The 20505-nt window shown below is 41.8% G+C and overlaps 1 protein-coding gene across 4 annotated transcripts in view; it reads right to left on the reverse strand.

The window, feature by feature from the left end:
• The window catches only part of NGLY1 (N-glycanase 1), a 71344-nt gene that overhangs the window by 50257 nt on the left and 582 nt on the right, over nt 1-20505 (reverse strand). For 3 of the 4 annotated variants that reach the window (XM_051818511.3, XM_070072877.2, XM_089332323.1), the window contains exons 2-3: nt 12188-12302; nt 4985-5209 (exon numbers count right to left, since the gene is read on the reverse strand). In XM_051818511.3, coding sequence (XP_051674471.3) covers nt 4985-5209; nt 12188-12302 — 340 coding nt within the window. The remainder of the gene's footprint in view (nt 1-4984; nt 5210-12187; nt 12303-20505) is intronic. The other variant, XM_051818512.3, reaches the window with a different exon arrangement.

The raw sequence follows: 20505 nt of genomic DNA on the forward strand, positions 1-20505 counted from the left end.
GCTCCTGTCAGAAGGATCAGCATGTAGGTGCCCTGGGAATGTGTTGGGACGTGCTTGGCATATTTTGAAGGATTAGAGTTCGACGTTCAATATATAGAGGACTAAGAGGAAAATGGTGGAGAGGTAAAGCCGAGAATTAAGTAGGGTTGGTAAGCAACGGGAAAGTCACTGAAGAGATTTAAGCAAGGGAATAAAACCTTCAGTGTTTTCAGAATATCACTCCAGGTGTCACATGGAGAAAGCAGCTATCAGAAGACCCCACAAGGGACTACTGCAGAGCTCTGAGGGACCTGATGGCCTGAACCAGGGCCGTTACGGTAACAGCAGAAAGAAGCCAACGGGTACCAAAGGAACTTCACAAACGGTCAACATATTCTGATGGCTGACTACACTGCGGGAGTCAGGATGCTGCAAACGGTGCACAGGATCTCTGACATTAGCCAACTGGGTCAGAAACTGAACCACTTACAGTAGGAAATGGCCAATTAAGCTGAAGTCTAGTGAGAGAGGGTAGGCATTTGGTGCCACAGCGGGTAAGATCCTGCCCGCAATGCCTGCACCCTATTTTGGAGTGCCTTGGTAACAGTTCCCACTCTGCTTCTGATTCCAATTTCCAACTAATGTGCACCCCGAGAAGCAGCAGATTTTGGCTCAAGAAGCTGGGTCCCTGCCCCCATGTCGGACACCTGGATTGAGTTAACTACTCCTATCTTTAGCCTAGCCCAGCCCAGGCTGCTGCAGGCATTTGGGAATGAACCAGAAAATCAAAGATTTCTCTCTCTCTGTCTCTCTGCCTTTCAAATTAAAAAAAGTATTGAATGGTCCAGTAAAAACAACAAAAAAGTACTGAACAGTCCAGTGAAAACAGTCCCCTAAGTGTAGCAACATGAAACTGTTGATGACTGTGGGGAGCAACTCAGACTAGACTAAGTTACTGGAATTAAGACTTATTCTATGCATCTGCTCTCCCACAATATGGCGCTGAAAGGGAGTAAACAACTTTTACACAGCTGCTTCCAGTTCGACCAATAACCTGCTCCTGACTGGAGGAGAGCAGCATACTCGGCGTGTGGGTAGCAAAGTTGGGATTGGTGGAAGAGGACTATAAAGGAGGAGAGAGACAACATGCACCAGGAACATCTAAGGGGAACATCCGGATAACATCTGAGCAGCCCCCCGAGAGAGCCGGCCGGCGGTGTGCCGCTCCCCTGCGGAAGTGGGGAAAGTGGCAGGGGGAACCGCCCTTCCACGGAGGTGGAAGGATCGGCAGCCAACCCGGGAAGAACCAGCAGCAAACCCGGGAAGGGCCAAGCAGACAAAAGAACAGCGCAGGGTCCTGTGTCGTTCTTCCGCGAATGGGGCAGCGACAGATGACCTTAGTAGGAACAGTATTACGATGGTGTTAATGAGAAAACAAGTTGCTAAGACTGAGGTGTATAAGAGGAGTTCACAAAGTGGGCTAAGTACTCTCAAAGAGCTGTACAAAATAGTTCATTTGGATATGAAGAGAAGATAATTCAACATTACAACTTCTATTTATACCATTTTTTCTCCAAAAAGTAAAGAAGTTAAATTATAGCAATACTTAATATTTGGACTAATCACGGTTCCTCTGCAGACAGGGGAGGGGCAGACAGAAAATGCCGCAGAGTAGAAGAGGGGTTAATAGTGGTGAATTTATTCCTACTTCTACAGTCATGTTGCCACGCTTGTAGTTCAAATGTACCTGGTTAATTAGATCTAGACTATGTGTGCTAGTTTTAGCTAAATCAAACCTCAAACTGGTTTAGGAATATGAACCACTCTGAGCACTGACGCTAGTACTAAAAATGCAGGCACGTGTGAACAGGAGAAAACGGCAATGCTAAAACTTCTACGTTTTTAGTGTGAGCCCTTCAACAACTGTATTTCAAGGGAAAAAATCTTTAACAATCCAATGATCTGACAAAGTCAGTCTCCCTAAATTCAAAATTATTATTATTTAAAATTTAGATTTAGGTCTACACTTATCACAAATGTTTTAGAATAAAGTATATTATTTTCGGGCCAGCATTGTGGTGTGGCAGGTTATGCTGTTGCCTGCAACTCCAGCACCCCCTGTAAGTACTGGCTGGGTTCCATATATTTCATTTCTGATCCAGCTCCCTGCTAACGTGCCTGGGAAAGCAGTGGAAGATGTCCCAAGTGCTTGTGCCCCTGCCACCCACGTGAAAGACCCAGATGGAGACTCAGGCTCCTGCCTTTGGTCTGACCCAGCCCTGGCCATTGTGGTCATCTGGGGAGTAAACCAGCAAAGGAAGATCGATTTATCTCCCTCCAGCAAAGGAAGCGCTCATGCTCACTCACTCTCTCTCTCTGTAACTCTGCCTTTTAAATAAATAAATAAGCCTTTGGGGAAAAAAACACATTATTTACTCTAGCTCATTTATACTGTTTTATATTGCACATAGCATATTGCCACAGTAGTATACATATATAACTTATACACAAAAATATATTGAGTACACGCTCAAAAATATTTTTTTCTGATAGGGTACATAATTATTTAAAGTGTGGAGACCCACCAGATAAGTATATGAGAAATCAAGACACGTGCTTGCTTTGGCAGCACATATACTAAAATTAGAAATCAAGACACAATGATGAATAAGGGGAAGAGGAAGTGAAAAATATAGGACATGCAGGATCCAGCAAATCCATATGTTGGCTTGTTTCTAAAACAGGAGTGCCAGAGTTTGCATTTGGCACAGTGGTTAAAATGCTGCTTAGGATACCGGTTTCCCATGTTGGAGTGCCTAGTTTGAGTCCCGACTCATCTATTTCCTGCAAACGTGCACCCTGGGAGGCAGTAGATGATGGCTCAAATAATTGATTGAGTTGCAAGCTCCTGGCTTTGGCTTGGCCCAACCCCAGCTGTTCTCAGCATTTTGGGGGTATGAACCAGCAGATGAAGATCTCTATCTCTCTGCCTTTCAAAGTAAGTAAGTAAATAAAATTTAAAAAAATGTTTTTTATTTATTTGAGAGGTAGAATTACAGATAGTGAGAGGCAGAGTCAGAGAGAAAGGTCTTCCATTTGCTGGTTCACTCCCCAAATGGCCGCAACGGCCAGAGCTGCACCGATCCAAAGCCAGGAGCCAGGAGCTTCTTCCTGGTCTCCCACGTGGGTGCAGGGGCCCAAGGGCTTGGGCCATCCTCCACTGCTTTCCCAGGCCATGGCAGAGAGCTGGATGGGAAGAGGAGCAGCCGGAACTAGAACTGGTGCCGCAGGCGGAGGATTAACCTCCTCTGCCACAGTGCCGGCCCAGTAAATAAAAATTAAATAAGAACACTTTCAAAAAAAGTTCTTACACATTAATCTGCTTGTTAAACATGCAGATTCTAAATTCACTTCCCTTCCACTATGACGCAAGCCCGTCTGGGATTAAGTTCAGAAACCTGCCAGTGATACCACTGGAACAGCCGTAAATGAAAAGTGGTCTAAAGCAAAGTTTAAACAGCACTGAGGAGAGTCTCTAAGAAAAGAGGAGGTTCACAACGGGGCCTCATCTGTGAGATTCCAGCGAGCAGGCGGGACACACAGACGAGGGAGGGCCTCTGTCAACAGAGGAGTGAGCACCCAGCTGAAGGAACAGACACCAGCCACAGAGGAACCTGCTCCTTTACCAGAACTGACAGAAAAGCATTAAAAAAAGTTGCCATTTTTATTTGAAAGAATTCTGACAAAAATGAGGCATTTAAAGTGGTATCTTCTTCTTAAGTGTGGATTTTCGTTTACTGAGAGGGTAAGAACGCATCCAGAGTATTTTTTATTCTCAATTTAATTCTTTTCAATCTGGAAACTACCTCATTCATTGTGGTTTTAATGGCATTCAAATGATCTTGAACAATAACGTTTATTTTCTTACATATTCATTGGCACAACCCTGAAAAAACTAAGTCATAAAAATAGAAGGCTGCTGATTGCATTGCCATTACAGCAGCTGGGTAACCATGCACTCAGGCTACATAATTGCCTGACAGAGTAAAAGTTATTTGGAGTACAAATGGAAGCTTAAATGTGAAATCTGTCTTTTTTAAAACCAAAGAGACTTTTTCTTCACTAATCATACTTTCAATTATTTTTGGTTTCTGATGCAAGATGTATTTAAGACTCTTCGTTTAAAAAAAATACAATGTGTGTGACTTTGTCAAATCATATGACAGAATTCAGAACTTACATTAGCAAAGTCCCTACTTTAGTAAAGGACCAAGGCTTCCCAAGCCCACCAGCCCTCATTCTACCCTCATGTAACTCTTTATTTTTGTGACTTTTAAGTATAATCTATTTTTAAACACAAAAGTTCTGAGTAATAATAAATTCTAAATGACAGCTTTAATCAACTGTGACTTTAATAAACTTATTTCTTACACTCCTCCCACTCCAGTTTTTCTATTTAAGAAAGTAATACATGTTATAAAAAATCTCAGGAAATGCTGAAAGGTATAAAAATGAAATCATCCATAATCTTATCACTCAGAAAAAATTAGTTTCTGTGTATGCTTTTCTACACCTTTTAAAAATGGACATATACATGTATGTATGTTTTTACTAAGCCAAACTGAAATATTATGCAAATACTACAAATGTATTTAAATTCAAATTTTTATCTTTTTCCATACAACAATGATCCTCAAATCAAAACAGACCACATCACCATTTTCAGCAGATACTAATTATGCCAATGTAACGATGTACAGTAATTTAAGTAATTCCCTGTTGAAGAGCCTATATGAACTTGTATTCATTTACCTTTAAGGGGTTACTTCACAAATAAGAAAGTGAACATTTAAATCTTATGTCTAACTAGAAGATTTCTTCTCTTACAAAGATTGCACGTGGATTCAGACTAAGAGATTGTCTTATTATTGGTGTGTGAAGTGTGACCCTTTTGCTGTTTCAACACTGAGACGAGTAACTATGGAGAGTTAAATTCCAACATTACCATTGGTGTCAATGGTGGGTTTGAGGGCTGCCCTTGATGGTTCCCCGCATTCTGGATTGGCTCTGTGGGACCAGAAGACAGTGTGGCAGGCTGCTGAGAGGATTCTGTCTTGTGGCTGTTACTTGACCCATCCAACCTGCTGCTTCTCTCTATGGCAATCAGGTCTCGAATTTTTTGTAACTGCTCCACTGAAGCTTTTTTAGGAAAGATGAGATGTGTTTCTCCCTGGAATTTATAACATTAGGAAAAGGATCAGGAATCACATAAACCAGTAAGTTATATAGCAACTATTAACTCCTCTAAACCCAGGGTTTTTTTTTTTAATATCTATTTATTTATTTGAAAGGCAGAGTTATACACAGAGAGGAGAGGCAGAGAGAGAGAAAGAGAGAAAGAGAGACAGAGAGAGATCTGCCATCTGCTGCTTCACTCCCCAACTGGCCGTGACAGCAGGAGCTGCGCTGATCTGAAGCCAGGAGCCAGTAGCTTCTTCTGGGTCTCCCACATAAGTGCAGGGGCCCAAGGACTTGGACCATCTTCTACTGCTTTCCCAGGCTATACCAGAGAGTTGGATTGGAAGTGGAGCAGCCAGGATTTGGACCGGCGCCTATATGGGATGTTGGCACTGCAGGCAGTGGCTTCACCTGCTACGCCAAAGCGCTGGCCCCATAAACCCTGGTGTTCAAAGAAGTCAGATTACCAGGTCCATTAACTTCTCTCTGATAACAAAAAGTACACTAGTGTCATTTCTTAACTACAAATTGTTGATAGTAAAAAGGTGATCTCAAGTCTTATGTGTAGCTTAGAATAATGAATATCACAGAATGTTTTTAAAAAAGATTTACTTACTTTTTATTTATTTGAAAGGCAGAGTTATGGGGGGAGCAGGGAGACACATAGAAAGAGATCCTCTATCCACTGGTTCACTACCCAAATGGCCACAATGGCTGGGGCTGGGCCAGGCCAAAGCCAGGGGCAAGAAACTTCTGGGTCTCCCATGTGAGTCACAGGCCCAAGCACTTGGGCCATCCTCCAATGCTTTTCCAGGCGCACTAGCAGTGAGCTGGCTGCATCAAGTGGAGCAGCCATGACTCAACCAGTGCACATAGAGAATAATGGTGTTGCAGGAGGCAGCAGCTTATTACCCGGCTATGCCACAGTGCCAGCCCCCTACAGTATGTTCAAAGTACTTAATGGGGGCCCATGTTGTGGCATGGTGGTAAGGCTGCTGCCTGTGACACTGCCATCCTATAGGGGCACCGGTTTGTGTACTGGCTGCACCACTTCAGATCCAGCTCCCCATAATGGTTTTGGAAAAACAACCGAAGATGGCCCAAATGCTTGGGCCCTTGCCACCTATGTGGGGAGACCTGGATGTGGCCCCTGGCTTCCACCTGGTCCAGGCATGGCCATTGTGGCCATCTGGGAGTGAACCAGGGGATGTAAGTCTCTATCTCTCCCTCTTTGTAACTCTTTCAAAATAAATAAATAAATCTTAATCTAAATGAAATTTATATTTATTAAATAAAAGCTTTTTAAAAAAAGAGTTTCTGACTGGCTTTAGTCTTAACATCTCAGGACCTAAAAAAGTAGTTTTATCAGTGTGACTAAGCAGCAGGAGACATTAATGCAGCTGAAACTGAACTTGTGAACTTTTGGGTTGAAGAATAAGTCTGGAATCTATCCCAGAATTTATAAAAAAGCTGTATATTAAGACCCCTGATACTTTCAGACCCACTTGTCTCTGAGCATGCATTGTTTTTTATGAAAATTCTGAGAGTAAAACTGAGGAACGGTGGAATCCAAATGGGTATGTGACCCTACAGTTTAATTTAATGGAGTGATTCTCAAACAGGAACCTACCTACCCTCTACCTGCATCCTCCTTCATACTCTGGTGATGAATAAAGACTTTTCAAAAAAAGTCTTTTAAGATAAGATAAACATGACAAACTAATAAAGTAAAATAATTAGCAAATAACAAAATTAGAAAAAAGGTAAAATAAAATATATTCAATCAAGTTTTAAGGTGTTGAGAAACAAAAGTGTTATAGGTAAAACACTGTTACAAACTGTAGTAGACAGATTTGTAGATCATAAGCATTAACATCAATATTAATCAATTAATGTTAATTATTAATAACATTAATGTTAATTAATAATTAATTAACATTAATTAATTAACATTAATGTGGCCGATGCTGTGGCATAGCCAATAAAGCCGCTGTTTGCAGTGCCGGCATCCCATATGGGCACCGGTTCAAATCCCGGCTGCTCCACTACTGTTCCAGCTCTCTGCTATGGCCTGGGAAAGCAGAAGATGGCCCAAGTCACTGGGCCCCTGCACCCACGTAGGAGACTCGGAAGAAGCTCCTGGCTCCTGGCTTCAGATGGACGCAGCACCGGGCATTGCGGCCATCTGAGGAGTGAACCAGCGGATGGAAGACCTCTCTTTCTCTGTCTCTCTGTAACTCTTTCAAGTAAACAAATAAAATCTTACAAAAACAAACAAACAAAGAAACCTTCTACTGAGAATGCTCCTATTTCCCTGGTGATGGTAAACCTACAGAAATCAACTGACCAAGACATTACTCAATAATGATACAAAAATCAATTCTATATGAATCCTTGTTAAAAATTGTAAAGAAGCTTAGCAAGGTCCAAGTACTATCCATAACAGTGGATGAAAAAAATAGACTACAACTTATTGTGTGCTGATGTGTTGGAGGGACTATGCTAAGCACTTCACAGACATAATCTTAAGCAATTCTCACACTACATTGAAAGGTAGGTATTAGCTTATCCCCACATTTTATATGAAACTACAAAGGCTAAGGAAAAGTAAACCTGATGTTGCAGATAACTGGCATCACGCTATAATTATCACACGATAATTGAATTCCTCTTAAACTGAACAGAGACTAAAAACAATTAAGTGTGCACAAAAAATATTTGTAAAGAAAAGCAGAGTATCTCTGTGATGATGACATATACAACAACTGACAGAAACTTTAAAACAATGATTTTTCCAACATTAGAAAGAACCACCTCATATTTAGTGATGAGGCTTGAGAAGAAAAACCAGACATTTAGTTGAAAACCAAATATGGAGACATCTGATCTCACACTGTTAGTAGAGAACCAATGAGAAAGGCAAGAGCACCATGGACAAAGAAGGGAAAACAGCATGTTGGGTATCGGGATCCGGGTCTCAGCCCACACGTCAGAGAGCGCCCCATAAGACAGAGGTGTTGCTCATGCCTTGTTCCTTTCCTTTCCATCTCTTCTAGAAGAATATGTAACTATGGCCAAAATGCCTGTACCAAAAAGTTTAATCAACAGCACTCTTACTTTCACAAAAGGACAAAATAGGCTTAATGTACTAGATCCAATAACATTTAAAGGAATCCAGGAGAGTTCTAGAATTTAACAAACTTGTTTCTCAAAGTATTTTTGCTATGGCAATTTTCACTGTAGCATGTTTAACAAACCTGGTCTCTGACCATTAAATGTTGGTAATATCTTGCAGTCATGGAAACCACCGAAACTACCCTCACAAATTTCCTATAGCCCACCATCACCAGAGTATGAAGGAGGATGCAGGTAGAGGGTAGATATGGTTCCTGTTTGAGAATCACTCCATTAAATTAAACTGTAGGGTCACATACCCATTTGGATTCCACCGTTCCTCAGTTTTACTCTCAGAATTTTCATAAAAAACAATGCATGCTCAGAGACAAGTGGGTCTGAAAGTATCAGGGGTCTTAATATACAGCTATAAATTCTGGGATAGATTTCAGACTTATTCTTCAACCCAAAAGTTCACAAGTTCAGTTTCAGCTGCATTAATGTCTCCTGCTGCTTAGTCACACTGATAAAACTACTTCTTTAGGTCCTGAGACGTGAAGACTAAAGCCAGTCAGAAACTTTTTTTTTGAAAGCTTTTATTTAATAAATATAAATTTCATAGGCATAAGTTTTGGAATATAGCAGTTCTTTCCCTTATACCCGCCCTCCCACCCCAAACCATCCCATCTCCTAACTCCTTCTCCCATCCAATTCTTCATTGATTCATTTTTAATTATCTTTATATACAGAAGATCAACTCTATACTAAGTAAAGATTTCAACAGTTTGCACCCACACAGACACACAAAGTATAAACTACTGTTTGAAGACAAGTTTTACCGGTAATTCTCATAGTAACAACTCTAAGGACAGAGTTCCTACATGGGGAGCAAGTGCACAGTGACTCCTGTTGTTGATTTAACAATTGACACTCTTATTTATGACGTCAGTAATCACCCGAGGCTCTTGTCATGAGTTGCCAAGGCTATGGAAGCCCCTGAGTTCACTGACTCTGATCATATTTAGACAGGGCCATAAGCAAAGTGGAAGTTCTCTCCTCCCTTCAGAGGAAAGTACATCCTTGTTTGATGGCCCCTCCTTTCCACTGGGATCTCACTCACAGAGATCCTTCGTGTAGATCATTTTTTGCCACAGTGTCTTGGCGTTCCCTGCCTGAAATGCTCTTGTGGGCTTTTCAGCCAGATCTGAATGCTTTAAGGGCAGGTTCTGAGGTCACAGTGCTATTTAGGGCATTTGTCATTCTGTAAGTCTGCTGTGTGGCCCAGTCAGAAGCTTTTAATTTAGCCTTCTCAAAACATGTTAAATTTTTCTGAAACTGTGACTGCATTTGCATCAAATGCTGCAAGTCTCACCATGACTTGTTACCTGGCACTAGGGTACCCAATCACCCAGTGTGCCTGAGACTGAGGGGTGTTCTGCTATGTGGGATTTTCAGTGCTAGGCAAACTGGGATGGCTGGTTAACTTACCTGGTACCCAAATACTTTCTGAATGAAAAGACAAATCTGATTTCATTGAATCTATGACACTTCAACCATAAACATTAGTTGTTATTAATTAGCCTCTAGTTGTTATTTACTAAAATTTCCTGTCCAATTTGAGTCTCAAAATCTTGGACCAAATCAGCAATGCTGTCATTTCAAATTCTCTATATTCAGATGGCTGTATGTAACTTATAATCAATACCCTAACTTATTTCCCCGCCTGACCTTTCATAGATTCATATATCCAATCATTTATTTGATGTCTCTAGTGAATAGTATTTAACAACAAATTAGTCAAGTTGTCCAAAAGACAGGTGATGATTTCCCTCCAGAAATCTGCCACTCTGAAAGATTTCTCCATCTCAATTACTGGTACTCCCATCCACTGAGTTGCTCCAACCAAAACCACGAATCCTGATTTCTTCCTCTCTGATATCAAACACCTGATTCAGCAGCAAGTCTTGTTTACACTGCTACAAAAGTAGCAAAAGTAGCAAAAGATTACAAAAAGTAATCCTGGATTCATCTATTTCTCATCTCCACTACCACGTGTACTCAAGCCAACAACTGTTTATAGAATGCCCAACATCTGAAATGTGCTGGCACTACTGCAAGAGCTAGCAGCACGAGGAACGAAACGAAAAGCCCTGCTCTCCTGGGACTCACAAACCACGACCATCTCTTATTTAGACTAACGTAAGCTGTCTGTCTCCCTTCTTCATCCCTGACCCTATTATTTTTACAACAGCTACAGTAATCTTTGAAAATATTCTTCCCTGCTGAAAACTTTCTGATGGCTTCCTATCTCACTCAGAATCAAGTCTAAGAAATCTCCATAATCCTCAAAACCCGACAAGTGCTGGTCGCTGCTGTTCCTGCAGCTATTCTGTGTGTCAAAGGCAGTCCTACTAGGAATCCTTTGCAAATGTTAACCTGCTGCCTAAAATACTCTTACCCCAGAGTTTCAGGTATGTTAGTTGCTTATCACTCAGGTGCCAGCACAAATGCTACTGCCTCAGAGGTCTCCCAGACCACTGCTTCTATGTTGATGCCTGCGTGACCCTGTCTTACTTTCTTCTTGTTTCCCCCAGGTCTACTGTCTGTTTAACCTAAAGAAGGCAAACTCTGTAAGAGACGGGACTGTATCCACCCAGTTCACTTCCGTACCCTCAGGTGCTGGGATGGAATTTGCCGCAGGAAGCAGACAGGGAGGAAAGTGTGTCCTAGGGCAGTGAAGCCTAGCTAACATTTCTACACCTGCCAATCCCAACTGCTGCTTGCTGCTCAAGCCCCTACAACCTGGTTCCACTTCTTTCAATACTCCACAAACAAGAAACAGCTAAGGGTGTAATAAGAGAATTCACAATCACGATAATTACTTTCGTTGTGTCATTAAATTAGGACACAAGATTCCTGAAGATGGAAACAACAAACTTTTCTTTTGAAATAAAAACAAGACAAAAAAATACTAAGATTCCTCTAGGCAGAGAAGAGAACACTTCTCTGTGCAACTGGACTCAATTCTTTTGTAATTACTTCACAATTATTCTTTCTTACTGGAGACAGATGGTTAGACCCTATAACTATTCATATCAACTCACAAATCAGGTATGTGCTCAGTCTTTGGGTTGCATGTTCAACCCTCCTTTCCTTTAAAGGACTGAGCCTTGTGAGTCTCTCCTTGTGGAGAGCTATTGTATTTTACAGTGACTTTGAAGTATATGAAGTAATTTTTTTTTTTTACAGGCAGAGTTAGACAGTGAAAGAGAGAGACAGAGAGAAAGGTCTTCCTTCCGTTGGTTCACCCCCAAAATGGCCGCTACGGCTGGCGTGTTGCACCGATCTGAAGCCAGGAGCCAGGTGTTTCCTCCCGGTCTCCCACCGGTGCAGGGCTCAAGCACTTGGGCCATCCTCCACTGCCTTCCTGGGCCACAGCAGAGAGCTGGACTGGAAGAGGAGTGACCAGGACAGAACCGGCGCCCCAACCGGGACTAGAACCCGGAGTGCCGGTGCCAAAGGCGGAGGATTAGCCTAGTGAGCTGCGGCGCCGGCCTATGAGGCAATTTTAAAAGTTCATGGAAAATGGAATAAAAAAGTAAGCTTATCTTGGTGTAAAACATTTTGAAATCCATGCATAGTTTTTTTTCATAGTACACATTTTCCATCAACTTTCTGAAGTACCCACAATATATGATTTTTAAATGTCAAATAGCTGAAGAAATAACTAGTTCTACAGATTCTCCAAACATCCAGTTAAAAAAAAGACAACATCTTTTTCTAACAATTATTTATCAACACGAAGATGACTGCTTTGTATATGAAGCAGGCAGAGAGAAATCATGAACATACATACCTCTTCAAAACCCATTTCAAATAGACACTCCACAGCTCCCCTGACAGGCAAGAGTCTAGTAGAAAAAGCTGTGTTTCCAATCCGGATAGATCTGTATTTTTCATCATTAGGGTTTCTGGGGAAAAAAAAAAAAGTTGGATTATATGGGGCTTGCACTGTGGTGCAGAGGGTTAAGTGCCACTTACAACACCAACACCCAATATGAGCACTGGTGAGTCCAGGCTGCTCTGCTTCTGATCCAGTGCCCTGCTAACTGAGAAGCTCCCTGGGAAGCAGCAGATGATGGTCCAGGGGCTTGGGCCCCGGATATCCATGTGGGAGACTTGGATGGAGCTCCTGGCTCGTGGCTTCTGCCTGGCCCAGCCCTGGCTGTTGTGGCCATTTGGTGAATAAACCAGTGGATAGAAAATCTGTTTGTCTCTTTTCTATTATCCTGCTTTTCAAATAAATAAATACATACATAAACAAATAAATATTTTAAACAGAAGTTGAATTTTATATATGTGTGTGTGTGTGTGTGTGTGTATAAATTTATGCTCTTCCTAGTTTTGTTGCATTCCTTTTCACTTTTTTTACTGGCTACTCTCCTCCATAGTAACACAAACTCCAATTTTAAAGAGGAAGAAGTCTGGAAAAGTAGTCCAGTTTTGTGATTCTTACCTCAGTGTACATTTAGCACAATCTCATTTTTTAATATCACAGCTCAAAATATTAATGCTACCACAAACAAAATCCATGGAACATTTTAACTTTACCGATTTTTTTTTAAGATTTTTAAAATTTATTTGAGAGGCAGAGTTAGAGAGAGAGGGAGAGACACAGAGAGTTTCCAACTGTTGGTTCACGCCCCAAATGGCTGCAATGGCTGGAACTGGGCCAATCCAAATGCAGGAACCAGGAGCTTCTTCTGGGTCTTCTATATGGGTGCAGGGGCCCAAGCACTTGGGCCATCTTCCACTGCCTTCCCAGGTCATTAGCAAGGAGTTGGATCAGAAGAGGAGGAGCTAGGTTATGACCCAGTGCCCATATGGGATGCCAGTGCAGCAGATGGAGGTTTAACCTACTACATCATAGTGCCAGCCCCCTTTACTGTGTTTGTGAAGCTGAATACGTTCAGGTTGCTTAAAAAAAAAAAAAAAATCATGTAACTCTAGGAGGAGCAGAAGATTCTATTTTACTCTGACGAATCACCATTATCTAGAATGGTGCTTGGCACAGAGGTGATGATTAATAATTATTTGTGAAATAAATTAAGCTATATAAAAATGGATCATAGCTCTCAAAAACTATACTTCCAAGAAACAAGAATCAAGAAATATGTTGTAATCACTTGATTTTCTTAATTTCCCTTGACCAGCAATTGCTTTTACTATACTTTTTTTTTTTTTTTTTTGGACAGGCAGAGTGGACAGTGAGAGTGAGAGAGAGAGACAGAGAGAAAGGTCTTCTTTTTTCCGTTGGTTCACCCTCCAATGGCCGCTGCGGCCAGCGCATTGCGCTGATCCGAAGCCAGGAGCCAGGTGCTTTTCCTGGTCTCCCATGCGGGTGCAGGGCCCAAACACTTGGGCCATCCTCCACTGCACTCCCGGGCCATAGCAGAGAGCTGGCCTGGAAGAGGGGCAACCGGGACAGAAGCCGGCGCCCCGACCGGGACTAGAACCCGGTGTGCCGGTGCCACAAGGCAGAGGATTAGCCTATTGAGCCACGGTGCCAGCCACTATACGTTCTGTTTTAGTCAAGATTGCATGTATTTTTTACACAGCAAGTATAGACATAATATATATTCATATAAATTTCTTTTACCATAATTAAGATTTTTGGGGAAACATTTATTTATTTATTTATTTGCAAGGCAGAGTTAGAGAGAGAGAGAGAGAGAGACAGAGAGATCTTTCATCTGCTGGTTCACTTCCCAAATATTTGCAAAGGCCAGAGCTGGGCCAATCTGAAGTCAGGAACCAGGAGCTTCTTCCAGGTCTCCCACATAGATGCAGGGGCCCAAGAACTTGGGCCATCTTCTGCTGCTTTCCCAGGCACATTAGTGGGGAGCTGGATCAGAAGTGGAGCAGCTGGGACTTGAACCAGCTGGGATGCCAGTGCCACAGGCAGTGGCTTTACCTACTAAGCCACAGCACGAGCCCCCTATTTGAGTAAACATAAAATGAATACCAAACACATAAGCTTCAAATTGAAACTTTTAAAATAAGGTTGATGAATCAGAAAAACTTATTAAAATCAGAAAGAAAATCCAAGATAATCAGAATACTGCACTTAACAGACCCTCAGAACATGGTATAGTCTGGCACATCTGCCTTAAAATGGTAGTAGCTCCCGTAAGCACTATGTTAAGGTCTGTCTTGTGTCAAGGCTCCACAGAAAGGAGTGCTGAGGGGATCTGACCAGGGTAGGGGATGGAGGATGGGAACACTCTGACAATTAATCTACCACCCTTGTCCTACCTGTACATGTCCTCTATTTATTCTAATATAAAACCCAAACCCAAATATTTTAATTGTGCAAGTTTCAACAAATTTTGCATTTGTTTTCCATACATAACTTCCTGTTACCAAACTGCTATGAATACTAATTTTGTGTTTTAAAAATCTTTTCCTGATTTCAAAAATTATACAATTTTATTACAGAACATTCAGAGACAAAAGCTCTAACTGGTGCTATTCCAAATGTCCACAGATTGATACTGATCTATAGCCATGAGAAATATAGAATATTCAGTCATTTATTCAGTCATTTTTATAGCAATTCGATAACACCACGAAGTTCTCATTGTATTTTACAAAGTTACATGTCCACAAGAACTGGAGATTAAAAACAAAAACACTGCTCTTCACCACAGGTAATCCGAGAATCATGGAGTTGGGAAATAAAATTTTACTAGGGATTTGGCCCAGCGGTTGGGATACTGCTTGGCATGCCCACACTCCATATGAGAGTGCCTGGGTTCAAGTCCCATGTCCATTTCTAATTCCACCTCCCTGCTAATGCAAACCCAGTCAGGCAAAAGGTGATGGCTCAAGTACTTGGGTCCCTGTACCCATGCACAAGACCCCTACTGAACTCCTGGCTTCAGCCAGGCACAGCTCCAGCTGTTGTGGACACCTGGCAGGTGAACCAGCATGTAGGAGCTTTCTTTATCTGAATACAAATTTTTAAAAATAAAAATGTATGCTCTATTCCTTTATTCTATGCATCAGATCAGGGTTTCTCAACCTCAGAACTATTAACATTTGCTGGGGAGCCTTCTCTGAGTAGTGCAGCCTTCAGCATTCCTGGCATCCGTGCCACAGAAGTGTAGCAATCTTTCTTACCACTTAAATAAAAAGCTGTAACTTTAAAATAATTCTGCATCTATCAACACTAGCTGGGGATAACTGAGGTATCTTTCCATAATACTCAATACATTTCACAGGGTAATAACATATCAATACCACCGGGATAGTATAGCCCACCTGGATCAAAACTGCTTGGGCTATTTTCATCTATTTTTACTCAACAGCTTCCAGATCTCTGCATAAAAGTCTTTCTGGGCTTAATTTTCTAGTGTTTGTTTCCACCTTGACCAACGTTTAAAAATTCCTATAAAACGCTAGTTACTGTAATATAACTTATTTTGATACACGTTTTACTATATGTTGATAGGTCAGATTTTCCTCTTCAGTTTTCAGTGAGCGATTATCTGTTTTTAGAATACCTCTAAACCTCACCCATCATTTATTGGTTTTTCTCACTGAAAGCATATTACCATCAGGGACTAACCATGACAGTCATACAAAGTTCCTCAAATCCTATCCTTCTCATATTGGCTATGTTGAGCAGACCAGACATGGTCTTGAGCGACAAATGATGACAAAAATTTGCCCTCAAAGTGCTCAGAGAATCTGACTGTAGGGCCATCAGAGCCAAATTCATCAAACCTTGTTTCCTGTCTTTGGAAAAGTACCAAACACTTCAACTTGTAATTTGTCTCCTTCATCCCATTGTCCTCATCATCCTTGAAATCATTACCACATTCTTCATCCTGTACTAACTAAGAGACCCTTAAGGATCATTCTCATCTTTGCTTGCTCTTCTCCCATTAACTTACTTTTCATGGCATGTTTTTCTCAATTTTCACTGTAGTGCTTTGATTTTTTTCTTTTAAAAAAGTTTGTCCCCATTTATTGAAAAAGCAGACAAAGAGGTAGAGAGGGATCCTGTTTATTGGTTCACTTCCCAGATGCCCACAATGGCCAGGGCTAGGTCAGAGATGAAACTAGGTGCTGGGAACTCAATCCAGGTCTCCCACATGGACACAGGGACCCAGCCATTGGCGCCATTATCACTGCCTCCCAGGGTCTGTACTGGTGGGAAGATAAAGTTGGGAGTTTGAGCTGGGCCTCAAACCAAGGCACTCCAATATGCGATGCTGGCATCTTGATCGTTAGGCCAAATGGCCACCTCGACGTGATATTTTTCTATCTCTGCTGTTCATTAATTCTGCAACTTCTAATGTTGAATTTGTTTGTTACCAATTATTTTATACCTTTGCTTTTTCTTTTTTAATGTGTGGTGGTGGGGTTAGTGTTGAATGAATGGGGCCTTCGAAGGGCAGCAAATTTTCCTGCATCTCAACTCTCACTCAACCATCACTGTGAATTTGTTTTGGTGTCTTCCTAATTGTCTTACCCCATGGTTATCTATCAAGTCTTTTTTTTTTTTTTTTTTTGACAGGCAGAGTGGACAGTGAGAGAGAGAGAGACAGAGAAAGGTCTTCCTTTTCCGTTGGTTCACCCCCCAGCGGCCGGCACACCACGCTGATCCGAAGCCAGGAGCCAGGTGCTTCTCCTGGTCTCCCATGCGGGTGCAGGGCCCAAGCACTTGGGCTATCCTCCCGGGCCACAGCAGAGAGCTGGACTTGAAGAGGAGCAACCGGGACAGAAACCGGCGCCCCAACCGGGACTAGAACCCGGGGTGCCGGCGCCGCAGGCAGAGGATTAGCCTGTTGAGCTGCGGCACCGGCCCAAGTCACTTAACTTATGGAAAATTAGTCTGCTTTCATAATTGAATGGTAAGAAAAAATCATATTTTCTACTTTAAAAGTCATAATCTGAGGCTGGAGTTGTGGCATCATGGGTAAAGATGTCACCTACAATGCGGACATCCCATATGGGTGCTGGTTTGAGTCCCGGCTGCTCCACTTCTGATCCAGCTCCCTGCTAATGGACTGGGAAAAACAGTGGAGGATGGCCCAAGTGCTTGGGCCCCTGCCACGCACGTGAGAGACCTAGAGGAAGCTTCTGACACCTGGCTTTGCCCTGGCCCAGCCCTAGCCATTGTGTCATCTGGGAAGTGAATTAGTGGATGTAAGTTCTATCTCTCCCTCTCTCTGTAACTCTTTCAACTAACTAAATAAATCTTTTTTAAAAAAGTCATAATTACCATGTTTCTAAGATTGTAAGACATGTTAATAGTAAGCAATAATACCATCTCAGAAAAATGAAAATATGAAATGCTCATCTCTATTTTAGTATTTTAGAAACATTGAGAATTAAATATATTTAACTATTAATTAGCCTCCTTAAAGAATGCAAAATCCCAGAGGGATTTCACATACATCGAAATTTGGTAGGATTATGTCCTATAATCTTGCATTTTTATTAGTAAATTTTATCTAGTCCTTCTGAAAACCTGTTTTTCTGAGATATACATATATTTTTCAAAAACAACTATGCCTTAAGAAGCATGTTTAAATCCACTCACTCCGGTTCTAACTCTAGCAATCTGTGTTGCTGACAACTTGTATACCTCATTTAGTCTGTTTAACATGAAAAAGTGAATAATACCAACAACAGACAACATCAGTGGCAGCTGCATACTGCGTGCCAGATCTTATATTTCTGTTTGAGGAAACTGAAGCCCAAAAAGTTTACATAAATCATCTATGATCATACTCTTAGGAAATGGTTGAGTAGGATTTAAATCCACTGGTGTGATTATAAAGTTTATAATAACTCACGCAAGGTATCAACAAGCTTACCAATCCTCAATTAACTACCCTCTATCCTCAATTTATCCAGGTGTCAGAGTTCTTTCGATTATTTTGTCTACTATAGCTCTACTCCATGCATCCAGTGATTAGAACTGCCAATTCCTGCCTATACTGCCTGTCTCCAATCCATCTGCATTTATGAGTATATAATAGCTTTACAACTGGAATCAATGTCATGTGTCTTACTACTATTCTGCATGAAGCATTCTCATTTTATGCTTCTCTTTGACCTTAGAAACTGTGATCTTGGAGATCATGTCAGATATACAGTCTCTGCTACTCCACCAACTGGTCCTATCTCATCAAACTTCTATTCTCAAAACTGTACCATGTCAGGTCCTCTTGCTATCTCCTCACATAAACACGCATGCACTTAAATACTCTCATGGAATTGTCCATAGAGGACATGACGTTGCCCCTTTTCATAACTGTGTGTTTTTACAAAACAGATTTATATTCTTTGGATAAATAAGCCACTTTTCCATTGCTGGCTCTTCCCTATCACTAGCCAGTGCAGTTTATCATCAATAATTGTGTGCAGTGTACAAAGGAAATTAGTGAAAAATCAGGATATCTTTTAAAGAATAAATGGAACAAATGCTCTACAAACCCCTATAGAATGTCAATGAAACTGCTACAAATTTTGGGGAAAGTAGATACCATAGAGGACAGGTCATTTTATCTAAGAGTCAGTGAACAGAAAAAAAGGTTCAAATCCATGACATATTATGCCTGCAAATTAGCACGTATTTTATTCTATAATTACACTGATGGCTATCAGTTGGAGGATAGGCTAAATATCATCCAAAGCATACATTTAAAACTGAACCAAAAGTATTACTTTTGAGATTCAGTGTGTACAGTGACAAGTACTGGTGCTTAATAAAAACCTGATGAAATTCTCACTTCAGCACTCATTCTAGGAAACTGTATGTCATTTCCTGAGGTAAGAGCAAGGGACAGCAAACCAAAACCCTTTACACAATCCCTTACCTCTAATGCTAGATTGCCCCGAACAGCGTGGGGAACAGACAATCTTGAGCTTCTGTATTTTGCAGTTAGCTCAGCAGATCTGTAAGGTCAAGTGGTGGGAGACGCGGAGGGGATCTGAGGCTTTCCTGTAGGAAGCTGGCAAGCCTCCACATCCCCACCCGCTGTCTCACTGTCCCCCAGCCTGAAGGGGTTTGAACTCTGAGAATATGACGTTAGGGACACTATCAGCTAAGAAAAACTAAAAAGTGCAGTTTTCAATACCATCTCCAATTATCTGAGTTCCAAATTCATAATTCCCCTTTTAGATAGAAACTCTTGAACATCAGAATCAAGCCACAGTAAAGACAGTACATGGACTGATTCCATACCAAGAATCTTTCAGTTTACCAAACATTCAAAATGATTACCATGCACACAGTCATTCGCATGCAAAGGTTTCCTTCCGCAAAACACCCTGGTTCCACTGGCCGGGAAGCAGGAGTGAATCCTCATCACAAGGCCACCCGCCTTCTCTGAACAGCAGGATTAAAACAGTTTGATGGCTGGCTTTCCAGGCTGGAAGACCAAGCTGATGGCCTCGGGAGAACACAGCCTATAAATTCGCTCACAGCAGCCACGGGCACCTGCGAACTCGGAAGGGCCGTATGGCCTCCAAGGGTAGGCAAGGTGAGTTGAGAAGGTGTCACAGAGAAGGAGGGTGGTCCTCACCTAGGTCACAATTCTCTGGCTGTGAACAGTCCACGTGCTGCATCTCTCACAGCTCCTGGCACATAATAAGGGGGTAACAGCTTGTCCCTTCAGTGTACTTTCAAAATCATTAACTTTACCTAAATACACAATGCTGCTGCCATGGGTTTAAAAACTGCACTTGCAATTGCTCTAAAAATTGGGTCACATAGTGCCTACAGCCTTGAAAGTGAACTTTTAGACTTCATGCCAATCCACACACCGCTTAGAAGAGGAAGACGCGCCAGAACCTGCACAAGTGTGACCCAAGAGGGAACTCCATGGAAGCACCTGGAACTCCAGTCCCTTCCCCTAAAGCCATGTCCCTCCTGAAGACACACGGCCTGATCTGAAGAGTTGGCGGTGGCGGGGGTGGAGCATGACAATAATCAACCTTGCCTGACAATTCCCCCAACGGGTAAGGTCTCCTCCAAGGTGACAACCTTCACTAATTCTTAAAGGATCGCACTGCAAAGTGGACTCTAGATATTAATATATAAAGTGTAACTGAAGCACCATGGTTAATATTGCAACCAACAAACATGGGCAGAAA

This window comes from Oryctolagus cuniculus, chromosome 4 (genome assembly GCF_051225735.1).
Source record: "Oryctolagus cuniculus isolate XC-2025 breed Fujian yellow rabbit chromosome 4, ASM5122573v1, whole genome shotgun sequence".
NCBI lineage: Eukaryota > Metazoa > Chordata > Mammalia > Lagomorpha > Leporidae > Oryctolagus > Oryctolagus cuniculus.